The 13674-nt window shown below is 30.8% G+C and overlaps 2 protein-coding genes across 2 annotated transcripts, besides 5 other annotated features; one reads left to right on the top strand and one right to left on the bottom strand.

Annotated features, from left to right (window-relative positions):
* Positions 1-1404: 1404 nt before the first annotated feature.
* Positions 1405-1513: a mobile genetic element.
* A 101-nt stretch (positions 1514-1614) lies between these two features.
* Positions 1615-1647: a mobile genetic element.
* Positions 1648-2828: 1181 nt separating this feature from the next.
* TVAGG3_0437370 (uncharacterized protein) lies at positions 2829-3846 on the top strand (the record flags this gene model as incomplete). The annotated part of the gene is made up of 1 exon (XM_001304673.2): positions 2845-3801. One exon carries the CDS (start codon positions 2845-2847, stop codon positions 3799-3801), a length of 957 nt encoding a protein of 318 aa, XP_001304674.2.
* A 4402-nt stretch (positions 3847-8248) lies between these two features.
* Positions 8249-8285: a mobile genetic element.
* Positions 8286-9462: 1177 nt separating this feature from the next.
* Positions 9463-9500: a mobile genetic element.
* Positions 9501-11590: 2090 nt separating this feature from the next.
* On the bottom strand, positions 11591-13546 carry TVAGG3_0437340 (regulation of choline O-acetyltransferase protein; the record flags this gene model as incomplete). Its single annotated transcript, XM_001304672.1, has 1 exon — positions 11591-13546. One exon carries the CDS (start codon positions 13544-13546, stop codon positions 11591-11593), a length of 1956 nt encoding a protein of 651 aa, XP_001304673.1.
* Positions 13547-13578: 32 nt separating this feature from the next.
* Positions 13579-13674: part of a mobile genetic element that runs on past the window's edge.

The raw sequence follows: 13674 nt of genomic DNA, 5'->3' as shown, positions 1-13674 counted from the left end.
TAAAATAGGTTTTTATTCTTACGTTTTTTTATTATTTTATTTTTTTATTTTTTTTTTTTTGTTTATGTAGATTGCAGAAGATTGTCTCATTCTGGGAGACATGCAGTGACAATGTCTCCCGGAATGACACATGCAGACCGACAAGAGTGCACAATACACTCTTGTCGGTCAAACTTCCTAATACAAAATTTGATTCCCTTATTATCTTCTTAGCAAAACTCAAGATTTCAATAATACATCATGAAAACATTCATTTACAACATAATCATCGAAATAAACATCTACTTGTTTAACATTTTCAAGAATTGGTGAAAGAGCATCCATTAATTGATTGACGGTTACGAATCTTGATCCACTCATTTATCATTAATTAAAAAATAAAAAAATAAATTTAACTTAGTTTTAATTTTACGTAAGAAGTCAATTTTTTAAATCTTGATTTATTCAAAAACGTAAGAATAAAAACCTATTTACACCGTATTCAGGATTTAAACAATGTTTAATTAATGTTAATTTTTCATTTTTTATTTCATTATGTATGGGTTGTGTGTAAATGTCTTACAATTTTGAAAATTTTTTAAATCTTGATTTATTCAAAAACGTAAGAATCAAAACCGTAAGAATCATACATTTTTTACTTCATATGTTAAAAAAAATGATACAAAATCGCTCGATATTGTATGAATTCTTACGTTTACAAAAAAAGTCACATAACCCGTCAACATATACTACTACTTGAACATAGTACTAACAAAAAAAGATATTGCATAGTATAATATAAACTTTTTAATATTTATCATTAATTGTAATTTTTAAATCAAATTATATTGTTTTTTCCTAGAAATGCAAATATGATTATTTTGCATACGATATGTGTTTTTAAAAATCAATCTGCGTAAATGTATTCTTTAATGTCTTTTGCATATCGAATTGCTGCTATACTTTATTTTCCAACTATGCTATTCGGAAAATGTCAAATATTTAATTGGTCATAATAAATGGAAAATCCTGTAACTTTGGTAATTGCTTATTCAAATTTCATGTTTCAGCCAATAACTGCTCATTAATTTTAAAGTAGGTTAAAACAATCGCTCTTAAAACTACCGTTCGTAACACTCTCAATTTTGTGTCGTTACAGGTGGGAATGCCTGTGATTTTTGCCGATTTCTAAAAACAAATAAAAATAAAAAAAATAAAAAAATAAACTTTACATTTGAAAACGCTTTACAACACCTAAAGTCCTCAAATTTGAGAGTATTATTGTCATATTTCGTGTTAGTATGAGAAATATTAATTTGCAATTCATGTGTAATACTTATAATGTATATTTCCAGTATTCAAATATTAAAATTCTTAAGGTTGCGTTTACCACTTTTTGACTTTCTCTCATAAAATCAATATATCTTAAGGCTGCACTTACGCCCATCTGACGTTAATTCAAATTTTTGACAACTGGTGTGAAGCATCGTTGAAAATTAACCTTAAGCATATGAATTGAAGGCCATGTCATAGGAGGTACTATATTATGATTTATGATAACTTTTTTCCTACCAAAAATGTTTACATTTTATCAGAGAAAATTGTTAGATAAGTCGTTGGTGCCAAAAAAATTGAGAGAATGTCAGAAAATGGTAGATGCAGCCTTAATTAAATGACAAAATTGGAGTTAATTATAACATATATGAGAATCAGCATATGGGAGTTTTTAATAGAAATTTTCTAAAAGTTTAAATTTGGAAATTTAAAATAATTCCGGAGGTAACAATATTGAGAAATGTAATTGTTTAAATATGTATGTCAATGAGCATTATTCAAATTCGGGTCTTTTTGAAAGAAAAATGGGAGGGGAAAAATAGTGACATAATATCTTTCTTCCGCCTAAAGTATGAATAAAATGCATAAAATTAAGCATTGAGCTTATTTCTCAGCAAACAAATAATGATGACATCTGATTGATCTAGTAAGTATAAAAGTAAACATAAATTCGGAAGTTTGGTATGTATACTTTTAGATAGGGTGTTGATTTGTTCGGTTTCATCTTATGTTAAAAAAAATATAAAATTTATGTCCTGAATAATCAATATTTTGAAATGAGACCAAGTTCTTATATCAATTCACCTATGGTATTTTTCAATGCTCTATAGAAAAATGATAAAGGCTATGCAATGTTATTACTCGGTTCCTTTATCAAGATAGAACAAAGTGTTTTGAAAGTCATACAAGTTAGATATACATTTTACTATGTATGGTATATTCAGACTTCATACGAACATAAGAAAATGTCCTGCAAAAAATTGGAGAAAATGTCGTAACGGGCCAAATCTTCAAAATAATGGACAGAAAGCTTGAGTCTTCTATATATGTTGCAATTTATCATAAGATCAAAGTATTTGCACAAAGACAAATCTGGGAAAATTTCGAATTTCGGCCAAAGATTCGGATTTTTATAGATTCATGTGAGTGATCAAGTAACGCATCGAATGGTAGTTAAATTTCTGAATTCGATAATGATGGATTTGCTTCACATTTTGGGTTTTGAAATTTTTTTCCCATGCATCTTTGAATACCTCTAAATTGAAAAGTGGAGAACATATGATCGTATTAAGATTTAGCATCGTAATAGAGTAGCCATGTACATGCTAGATTTTGATTTGTGCTGATTTGGTGATATCAAAAAACTATCGATAGTTTTTTGAGGCCCCATCGTTCTTTTGTTCTATCAAATTTATTATAATATTTGATACCTTTGAGAAGAGAAAGGAATTTTTCTGAGCAACATGATGAACATATTGCAGCAGCTTTAACCGAAAAAGTCACATTGACAGTTCACTTCACATTCTTGGAATGGAACCAAAGACATTCGAAACTGTCGGTGATGAGGCTACAAAGCTCAACATCAAGCCAGGACTTGGTGTTTGTGTTGAGGAGAACGGTGCCAAGGTTGGTGTCTTCACAGACCTTCAACTTCAGAATCCATCAATCAACAGCAGCTTCAAATTACCAGTCGGCACTGTCGATTGCAACATTGCCAAGGATGGCGTTGTTGGCGTAGTTCTTAAGCCAGATCTCAAGCAGCACGGCGTCACAGTCAGCATCAACCCAATTGAGAAGAACTTCACATTCAGTGTCAAGAAGGAATGCACATGCACACACTACGAAGCTACACTCGGCTACAACTCCGCCAAGAAGGCTGCCGAAGCCCACCTCTACAAGCAGTTTGCTGTCAAGGATTCCAAGGTCAACTGCTACCTCGACATCACAGGTGTTAACAACACAAAGCCAGATGTCAACTATCGTATCCGCTACGATCTTGATAAGATCGGTCTCAGAACTCACTGGGATGGCAAGGATCAGAGATTCGCTGCCTTCCTTGACCTTAAGAAGGCCATGATCGGCACACACTTCTTCTTCAACAAGGCTGTCAAGTCCGTCGATATCTACGGCCTCAAAAGCTTCAAGTGCGGAAAGGCCTCCCTCATCGCCACAGTTCTCGGTGAGCAGAGATGCCGCCTCAACTTCGAAGGCTGCTGCAAGGATTGCTCTTATGGCGCTAAGATCGACTACCTCCACGGTGAGAAGCCAGAAATCACAGCCAAGTTCGGTGGTGCTTCCAAGTGCTGCTCCCACTTCTCCTGCAAGTACCTCGCTACAGTCACAAAGAAGGAGGCTACAACATTCGGAATCCAGACAAGCGGAACATTCCCACTCCACGGATTCGGCAAGGCTACCGTCGGTTGCGCTCTTGCTGATGTCAAGGACTACAAGAACATCGGATACTCATTCCTCGTTGAGTTGAACTAAAAAAACAAGAATTTATTATTTTATTCAACTTCTAATCTAATTTTTTTATTCATATTCTATCAAATTATCCATAAATAAATCAAACCACCATAGATTTATTATCAAAATTTCTAAAATTATATATGAAAATTTAAATTTCATTGGAAAATAATACGATTATTCTGAAGCATAAACAAAAAAAATACCCTACGTTCCCAACTTCTGGAAAACGGTTTTTCACCCTTATGATCAGTTTCAGACACTTTGGGAGTCTCCCAAACTTTGATATTTTGCATTATGATAGAGAAACGTGTCTAGTTTAACGCACAGTTGTTTTAAAGGCAAATGATGATATCACATGAAATTATCAAATTATCAAATTTTGAAGTACCAGTCCAAAGGGTTAATTAGATCCTACACAGATGTGCGATAGTGAAACATATGTGTTCTTGATTTGAGAAGTCTTACTGATAGAGGTATGAATCTCACAGCTTTGTGTGAGTGTGTCTGACACTTGTATAGAGTGGAATATGCGCCGACATATATTATATAATAACATGTAGTTGATAATTATGAAAAAATAGAATTCGATGCGAATGATATTGAAAGTTGTTTTGTAATTTGATATTTTTCTTATATGTGTTAATTAGTAAATGGCTTGTTTGTTGTGATAGTACTGTGAAAAATGAAAGGTATTTTAAATTAAAAAATTGAGATTTTGAGATATCTCTAGAATTAAGAATTTATTATGTATTTGACTTTTATATAACTATGTGTAAAGGATCTCGATGTCTATATGCTTTAAATAAAATTAAATAAAATGAGATAAAAAATTAAAATGGACAAGAAGATATATGGAAATGTAATTTGTATTGTGTTGGTTGTTGGCAAAATGATTTTAATACAGATTTAAGGATTTGGAATGGATTTGAAATTAAATGATTTTAATTCAAGGAGTAATAAGATTTTGAACTGGTTTTTATTTGTGAATGTAAACTCCTTCCATAGGATATGTATTAGAAAGATCAATGTCAAACTTTTTGAAAGAATTGTTTTTTTGTTGAGATTTTCTCATATTTAATAATATATTTAAGTTGGCGTATCTTACGCCCTTCCAAAAATATGTATTAGAAAGATAAATTTTAAACTTTTTGAAAGAATTGTTTTTTTTGTTGAGCGATTTTCTCATATTTAATAATATATTTAAGTTGGCGTATCTTACGCCCTTCCAAAAATATGTATTAGAAAGATGACTTATAATTTCATAAATTATTTTGTCCCGACGGTTTGAGCGGTTATCAGAATGGTTGCTTACACAATGCGTCAGCAAAATGTCGGTTGGGGTGCCCTTCTTGGCCTCCTGAGTACTCACCAAGATACCCCCAGCTCCCGCAAAACACCTCCCTTAGGTGCGCATTACCTGACGGCATTATTTTGCAATTATTTCAAATTTTTTAGATGTCTTTTGTTAAAGTTTGTTAACTAAAGACTTGAAAACAGCTTACCGCTTCAAGCTGCTCTCTTCCCGGTTCCTCTGCCGCAATCTTCTGTTTGATTGTGCGCAAAGCTCTCCTCCTTGTGAACTTTGCCTGACAGATACACCTGGGAGACAGCATTCGGACATCTTACCGCTTCAAGCTGCTCTCTTCCCGGTTCCTCTGCCGCAATCTTATGTCTGATTGTGCGCAAAGCTCTCCTCCTTGTGAACCATGGCTGATAGAAAGAACTGAAAGACAGGATAGGAGGAACATGCCGGTTCAAGTTAACTTGCAATATGCTTCTGATTAGTGATTTTAGATGAAAGATTAGCGAAATTGCATTTAATTTGGATAGAAGGATTCAATTTTATGAAGCAGGCTCGTAGAAAATATGCAGGAATAGCACAATCTTTTGCAATCACAACGCGATTGCAAAACTTTGACCGACAAGAGTGTATTGTGCACTCTTGTCGGTCTGCATGTGTCATTCCGGGAGACATTGTCACTGCATGTCTCCCGGAATGAGACAATCTTCTGCAATCAGAATGTGGTTGCAAAACTTTGACCGACAAGAGTGTATTGTGCACTCTTGTCGGTCTGCATGTCTCATTCCGGGAGACATTGTCACTGCATGTCTCCCAGAATGAGACAATCTTCCGCATTCATAACTTGAATGCGGAAGATTGACCGACAAGAGTGTATTGTGCACTCTTGTCGATCTAAATGTATCTTACAATCAAAGACACTTTCATACAATCTTTTCGAAGTTAAAAAAAAATTTAATTATTTCTTTCTTTTGTTTATTAAATCGCCTTACTCACGTACTAATCTCTTTTAGAGACTCTATCGAGCTATCCCCACATATAAACCTGTGACAATAATACATATTTACTCTCTTCATATTCTGATCTCATGACATATTGCAGCACAAACTATAATTATACAACATACCTCATAATGTCTGATTTTAGCCCTATCTAAGCGTTCAAAACCTATTTTCCACACGTAATCTGATTCTTCTGGCTCCGCTGATTCGATTTCTGCTGTCAGATCGTGAAAATATGCATCACATAAAGAGATAAATGCAAATTGCACAACTTAATATTTTTCCTTAGATAGGGCTAAAATCAGACATTATGAGGTATGTTGTATAATTATAGTTTGTGCTGCAATATGTCATGAGATCAGAATATGAAGAGAGTAAATATGTATTATTGTCACAGGTTTATATGTGGGGATAGCTCGATAGAGTCTCTAAAAGAGATTAGTACGTGAGTAAGGCGATTTAATAAACAAAAGAAAGAAATAATTAAATTTTTTTTTTAACTTCGAAAAGATTGTATGAAAGTGTCTTTGATTGTAAGATACATTTAGATCGACAAGAGTGCACAATACACTCTTGTCGGTCAAAGTTTTGCAACCACATTCTGATTGCAGAAGATTGTCTCATTCTGGGAGACATGCAGTGACAATGTCTCCCGGAATGACACATGCAGACCGACAAGAGTGCACAATACACTCTTGTCGGTCAAACTTCCTAATACAAAATTTGATTCCCTTATTATCTTCTTAGCAAAACTTAAGATTTCAATAATACATCATGAAAACATTCATTTACTACATTCACACTGTTATTCCTTTCTATAAATTAACTCATTTAATAAAATCTTGTTTTTATATCTTATTATTTTCTCATAATACTTCTAATTCCTCTATTTCCTCTTCCACATAAAATTTAATTTTGTAATGCTATCATATACACTTAATGTTTTCAAATTTTCGGATTTAAAAAAGGTGACCAAACTATTTTTTGAAAGTCCGCCATAACTTTAATGGTACTATTTCAGCGTGTACAATGAATACAAAAATTCTAAGAGTGCCACATAAAATAGTACTTTAGACTTGAGTTAATGCTACCAAGCAAATGTTAAAAAGATGACTTTAGTGTTTTGATAATCAAAGATTAAAATCATTATTGTCTAAATCAATAATCATAACGACAGAAGTTAATTTTTTTCATCAGTGCTTTAAATCCACTTTTAAAAGTATACCTCAAAAATCAAAATATCAAAAAAAATTGGCCGATAGGTTTGGCTTTAATCTTTGTCTGCTTTTATGATTTGATATGGATGTTATAATTTTAAAAGTTGAGCCAAATTCACCAATAGATTTTTGAGATTTGCAAATACTCAATAATTTTCAGCGTGTTATCTTTTATTAAAAGAACTATTTGGTTTCAGTATCATATAAATTGATATTTACTTTCTATTTGAACCTTCATTTAGCTAATGATTTAGTAATACAGATTTCATCTAATCCTTATAAGAGAATTTTGAATTTGTTATAATAAAAAAACAAACAGATATAGCTTACACTTCTATAATAAAGATACCTTTTATAGAAATCAGTATGAAATGTGTTTTTTGACACGTAAAGCTCTCAATTCATTATAACATGTTTGTCGATTTTTATATATTTTTCGCTTTCATTATCTATGATATTAAAAATTATGTCATCAGAATGTGAAATAATTAAACAAATGCCCTACGGGAAGTATTTTAAAAATTGATTGTAATTATAGTTAGATTAACCATCATCACTTGCAAACTGAACTAATTTACTACTTCTCCCATTAACACTCATGAACAATGTTTTTTTAAAAAAAATATAATTTTTTATTCTAAATTTTACATTAACATGTCATTTATTATGATCTCATAAAACATATCCATATATTATAGTTACAGTAATATTAAAATTTCAAATTTTGAATTAATTTGGTTATATTATGACCATTAAGCCAAGATACCAACTTCTCTATGCTATCTATGAATTTCAACTCTATATGTAACTAACACGTTATAAGTTTTGTTTATAAATATAAGGTGCATTTCAGTAAATTACTCTTTTATAATAGTTCTTTTATTACAGCTATAAAATCTATACTAAATCTATATGTTTTTATACTAAATTTATTAATTGTAATACTGTAATAAACAGAAATTCATCAAAAGTGACAGCTCTCAATTTTTTGACATTTGTAAATTCTAAATTGAATGAGAAAAATGAAATAATACTAAGCATAATACAATATTCTAGATTTAATTATAATTAGGAAAAAGTTAGTTTTGAGAGTACTTTTCATAGGCATATAGAATGAAATCTTCTGAAAAATAATATCACATAAACTCATATTATTTTCTAATATATAACTATTTTATATAAAAATCAAATTCAATGATCTTAAAAGCGAAGGATAAACCTCAAAATTTACGAATATAATGAGTGGGAATATAATGCTTATCTATCATAAAACCATATGAAATATCAATTTTTGCTTTACGCCTAATTTTTGACGACAATTAGCAAAAAATGTTAAATGTTAACACTCAGTCCATTTGAATATGAAAAATAAAATTGACTTTGATTAAATGTTTTTATTTATCATGCAATTCTTCTTGCGACCAAAGATTTGAATAAAAGTTCAAAAAATAAGATAGCTTAAAAAATAATATACGGTAGTGTTTACTAATAGATGAATAGTATATAAATTCTATTAAAATGGATTTGATCCAAAAAAATATAAAACCAAAAATAATTGTTATAATTTAAATGAAGAAGTAATTTAAAACGATTTTATTTATGATCAAATTTTATATATTTTTTTGGATCAAATCCATTTTAATAGAATTTATATACTATTCATCTATTAGTAAACACTACCGTATATTATTTTTTAAGCTATCTTATTTTTTGAACTTTTATTCAAATCTTTGGTCGCAAGAAGAATTGCATGATAAATAAAAACATTTAATCAAAGTCAATTTTATTTTTCATATTCAAATGGACTGAGTGTTAACATTTAACATTTTTTGCTAATTGTCGTCAAAAATTAGGCGTAAAGCAAAAATTGATATTTCATATGGTTTTATGATAGATAAGCATTATATTCCCACTCATTATATTCGTAAATTTTGAGGTTTATCCTTCGCTTTTAAGATCATTGAATTTGATTTTTATATAAAATAGTTATATATTAGAAAATAATATGAGTTTATGTGATATTATTTTTCAGAAGATTTTGTGTTCTTCTTCAAAATTTTATTTTTTATGAAAAAGAATCTTTACAAAATATACATTTACTTTAATTAATATTTAAAAACGTGCTCTATCAAAAGTTCCAAAAATTCAATATTTTAGCTTTTCTGAGGTGTCACTTTTGATGAATTTCTGTTTACAACAATACTAATTTTAATTGTTGCTGATCATATGCTAAATTTTATATGAAATTCTTAATTAGAAACTTGAGTTGAATATATATTATATGAAACAATCGGTGTTTAAAACAAAATACGGCTTGATTTATATAGTAATTTATGCTTTACATGTATTTTATATAAATTTTTATTGAATTCAAATATTCAATAGTTTTTTTATGCTAGATTAGTTGTATTTATTTAAATATATTATATTGGCAACCTTTCTTTACCCTGTCCTAATAAACGCATTTTGTAAAAAAATATAGTGCATCAGTTTCGAACTAGCGTCCCCGGTACCCAATAGTAAAGGGTAATAACCATTCGACCATTTGCCACGTAAAGCATCGCCAATTTTTTTTCTATTTAATCACTCCCAAAATACTGTTTTGGCTTATTGGAAGCATATCAGACATAATCGCCATAATCAAAAAATCTATATACCCAATAAGTAATAAATTTGTCGATATAGATTTTCCATAAAATTAGTTTTTAGTCTGATCTTAAAATAAATTTAATTTTTTATAAAAAAAATCACATTTAAAAGTACCTTTTTAGTAGCTCGAAATCCTGTTGGTGGATTTCGGGCGTACTTCAAAATTAGCTTTTCTTCTACATATGCAAGCTATATTTTAAATATGGAGCAAATCGGATCGGCGAAAGGAGTTTAGTTACCTTTGATTTAAATTTAATCTTTATTTTCATCATCATTTATAATTTTGTTCCTATATAAAGTTATAATAAATTATCGTCAGATTCTAATATTTAAGATTCTTACTACTCAATTCAATATAATTATGTTAGTCACTCATATTCAGGAGAATAATTTAAAAATCTATAGCTCATATTTTGATAGTTATATATTTAGATGATATATATTGCAATTCCGGTTTCAACACGATCAAATGCCAAACCAAGACAAAATATATATGAATTTTCAAAATATCGATTTACATTAGAATCTATATCTAATTTTATCAATACACAAGTAGGGAATGTTCAATACATCTTTGAGCAACGTGAATAGCACAATTTTATAGGATTATTTGCTGATTATATAAAATATAAGCCAAATCGAATCTGCTGTATAGTACTTTAGTTTATCATTGAATGTTAAATGTGTTCAGATAAATATTTGAGTCAGATATCGCATTTTCTAATTTCAAAATTTATCTCATGAAGTTAGAATTTATTTGATCATACAACATCATGTTAGTCAAACTAGAGTTCAATGGCGATTCTAAAATGGAACAAATGCTTGTTTTATCAAAATGTTAAAATATTAATCTAAAAAACTTAATAACTAACCAAACCATTCTAGAATTATTATATACAGGTATAGGCAATCTAAATACACACGGAATTCGGAAAATTAAAAAGAATATTTATGAGATTATTAAATCTTAAGTAATTCAATGAAAAGTAGATAATATGAATATCTATAGGCTATATATCAACATAAGAGTTTTTGGTTTGACCAATACTATACTAATGTGATCAAATTAATCTGATTTCTTAGATTTTCATTTGAAGCATTTGCAGTAGTAGGGGTACCTTTATATATTAACATATTAAAAAATTGCGCTCCGATTCGCAGTTTCTTCATGATTTTGAGATTGCATTAGATTTCGCGATGCAGAAAAAAATCACTTTAGATTCCCGTCAAACTCTAAGTATAAGCATGTCTCTATATGTAGAAACTGTCTGCGCTATTTATTTCCCGGCTCAAAAAACCACGGTGTCTGTGTGAGGAAAATACCCATTTTAGGACCCTGGGTAGGGGGTCATGAAAATTTTCCAAGAGTTGGAAATATAGGGTATAAACTTTCATTCAAAAAATTAAATTTGATTTTTGATTTTATGCCAAATATCAAAATTATTGAGTTAATGAAATTAGTAGGTATACTTTTAATATCGATTTGATAAAACTAAAAAAATAATCACATTAGATATTGTAGATCAAGAAAGAAAATAAATTCGAGATATATCTTTTCTAAATTTAATTTTTTCTTTATAAAAAATATTTTAGTACAAGAAATATTTGAGAAATAAAAAGTTTTTTTCTTTAATTCCTTTCTAAACAATATAATTTGCATCAGAATCCTCAAGATATGCATTTTCTTTTGCATTTCTAATTGCAAATATAACCAAAACTGCAATAAATGTAATCACAATTAAAGCTGCAACTCCGGCACATGCCGCAATAATTATCAACTTTTTCTTTTTAGCCTTCTCTTCTGCTGCTTTGGAATTTTCATCTGAACCTCCAGACCCTGTTGTTGTTGTTTCATTTCCTCCAGTTCCTGAAGGATTTTCAACTCCAGGTCCTGATGGATTATTTCCTGGTTCGGGTCCTGATGGATTATTTCCTGGTTCAGGTGCTGATGGATTATTATCAGGTTCAGGCTGTGTCGGTGTTGGAGAATCACTATTCAATTGCCTTGTATCTGGATTGAATGGGTCAACAACAAACTTCATTTCGTTAAGTTTCACAGACCTGCAGAATCTCTCAGGATCAACACAAGAAACTTTCCTGGAATCGTAACCTAATGGCAAAGAAAACTCCTTAGTTGCGTTTTCTTTTGTGCATGTGACGCTTTCCCATTGTCTTCCAATGTTATCTTTGTTGACTTGAATTGTGAACGATTTATATCCGTCGCATGTATATGTACCGCATTTGTGGTAAGAATATGACATTGTTGATGGAAGGATAGCTTGTCCATTAGGACAAACATAATTTGGGAAATAAAATGGAATGAAATCATAAACTTGAGTTGTACCAACTCCAATGCCTTTCGGATCGTAAAATTGTTTTTGTTCATTAGATAATCCATTAATGGTTACAGGTCCTGAAAATGGTCCGGAGAATTTGAAATCAAAACTTGCATACCAAATTTCTTGAACTGAGAAGTCTCTCATATAATACTTAGGGAAAACATTTTGTGGAGGACCAATTGCAAAGTTTGTAATTGTATTTCCATCAATTGATTCTGGATTGCCCCATACTAATGGTTGTCCCATTTGCCAGTTAACTTTGTAGTTACCTGTATCCATAAGAACTGCAAGAACAGCATCAGTCAACCTGGAATATGGTCCAGCTTCTGTTTGAATTGTCATGCCAACCATCAAATCTGTCATGTAAGATCTAGCTTCCAAATGACTTCCTGCTGTTCCTTGACCGCCATCATTTTCAATTTCTATTCCTGATGGACATTTTCCATAAGTTCCTTGGAATTCCTGAACTCCAAAGCGCTTCATTGCAAACTTATGGGCGTATGGTGTTACTAAGAAAGTAAAACTTCTCCCATATTTTGTAAAACTGCATGTTATTCGTGAATGCGGAGATGTTGACTCGTGAGGATGGTAAGAATCAAAATATGATGATGAAATACCCAAAGCATGGAAAATTTCGTGAACGCAAGTATAAAAGAATCTTGAATCTTTTGAGTTTTCATTTTGTACTTGTTCTGGAACTGCCATTGGATTTAGGAAAACGACACCAAATATTGGTCTGTGATATGTTCTCTCTTCTGATAATCCAGCTGCTGATGCAAGTGTAGAATCATCATCATCTCTTGGTCTTGAAAGTATCGCAAGTACAATATCAACTCCAGATGCTGTTTGGGAGCCAAAATTCGTCTCGTATCCATAGTTACCATTAAATTCTTTATATCGAATATCTGAATTATAGGGAATTACGGAAAGAAGTCTCTCCAAGTATGTCTTAACGTTGTCAAGAGTTCCCTTAATAGCCGAAATCTTAGTTGAAGTTAAAATATGTCTCTGTTCACAAAAGTAAGTCTTGCCTTGGAATCGAACTTGTTGTCTAACGGTTTGGCAGGTTCGTTGATCATCTTTTGATTTATCAATGTAGTTATAATCTAATTTTATTCTGATGTTTTTCCATTCGACATTTTTAAGATTTCGAGATAATTTAGGTCCTTGAAGTGTTCTTGTTATATTGCCCATTTCAAGATCATGATTGCACTTATGTACATTAATTTGCTCAACGAGGAGTAGGGATATAATCATTTTTTCTGATTTCAATGATATAAAATTGCACAGAGTAGGGGTAATTTTAGCTAAAAGTGACACACCCGTGAAGGGTGTGATTACCGATCGGTAATTTCGACAGTTTAGAATTTAAAATTTTTTATGGA

The sequence above is a fragment of the Trichomonas vaginalis genome, chromosome V, assembly GCF_026262505.1.
Source record: "Trichomonas vaginalis G3 chromosome V, whole genome shotgun sequence".
NCBI classification, from domain to species: domain Eukaryota; phylum Parabasalia; order Trichomonadida; family Trichomonadidae; genus Trichomonas; species Trichomonas vaginalis.
This window is presented reverse-complemented; position numbering and strand designations above follow the sequence as displayed.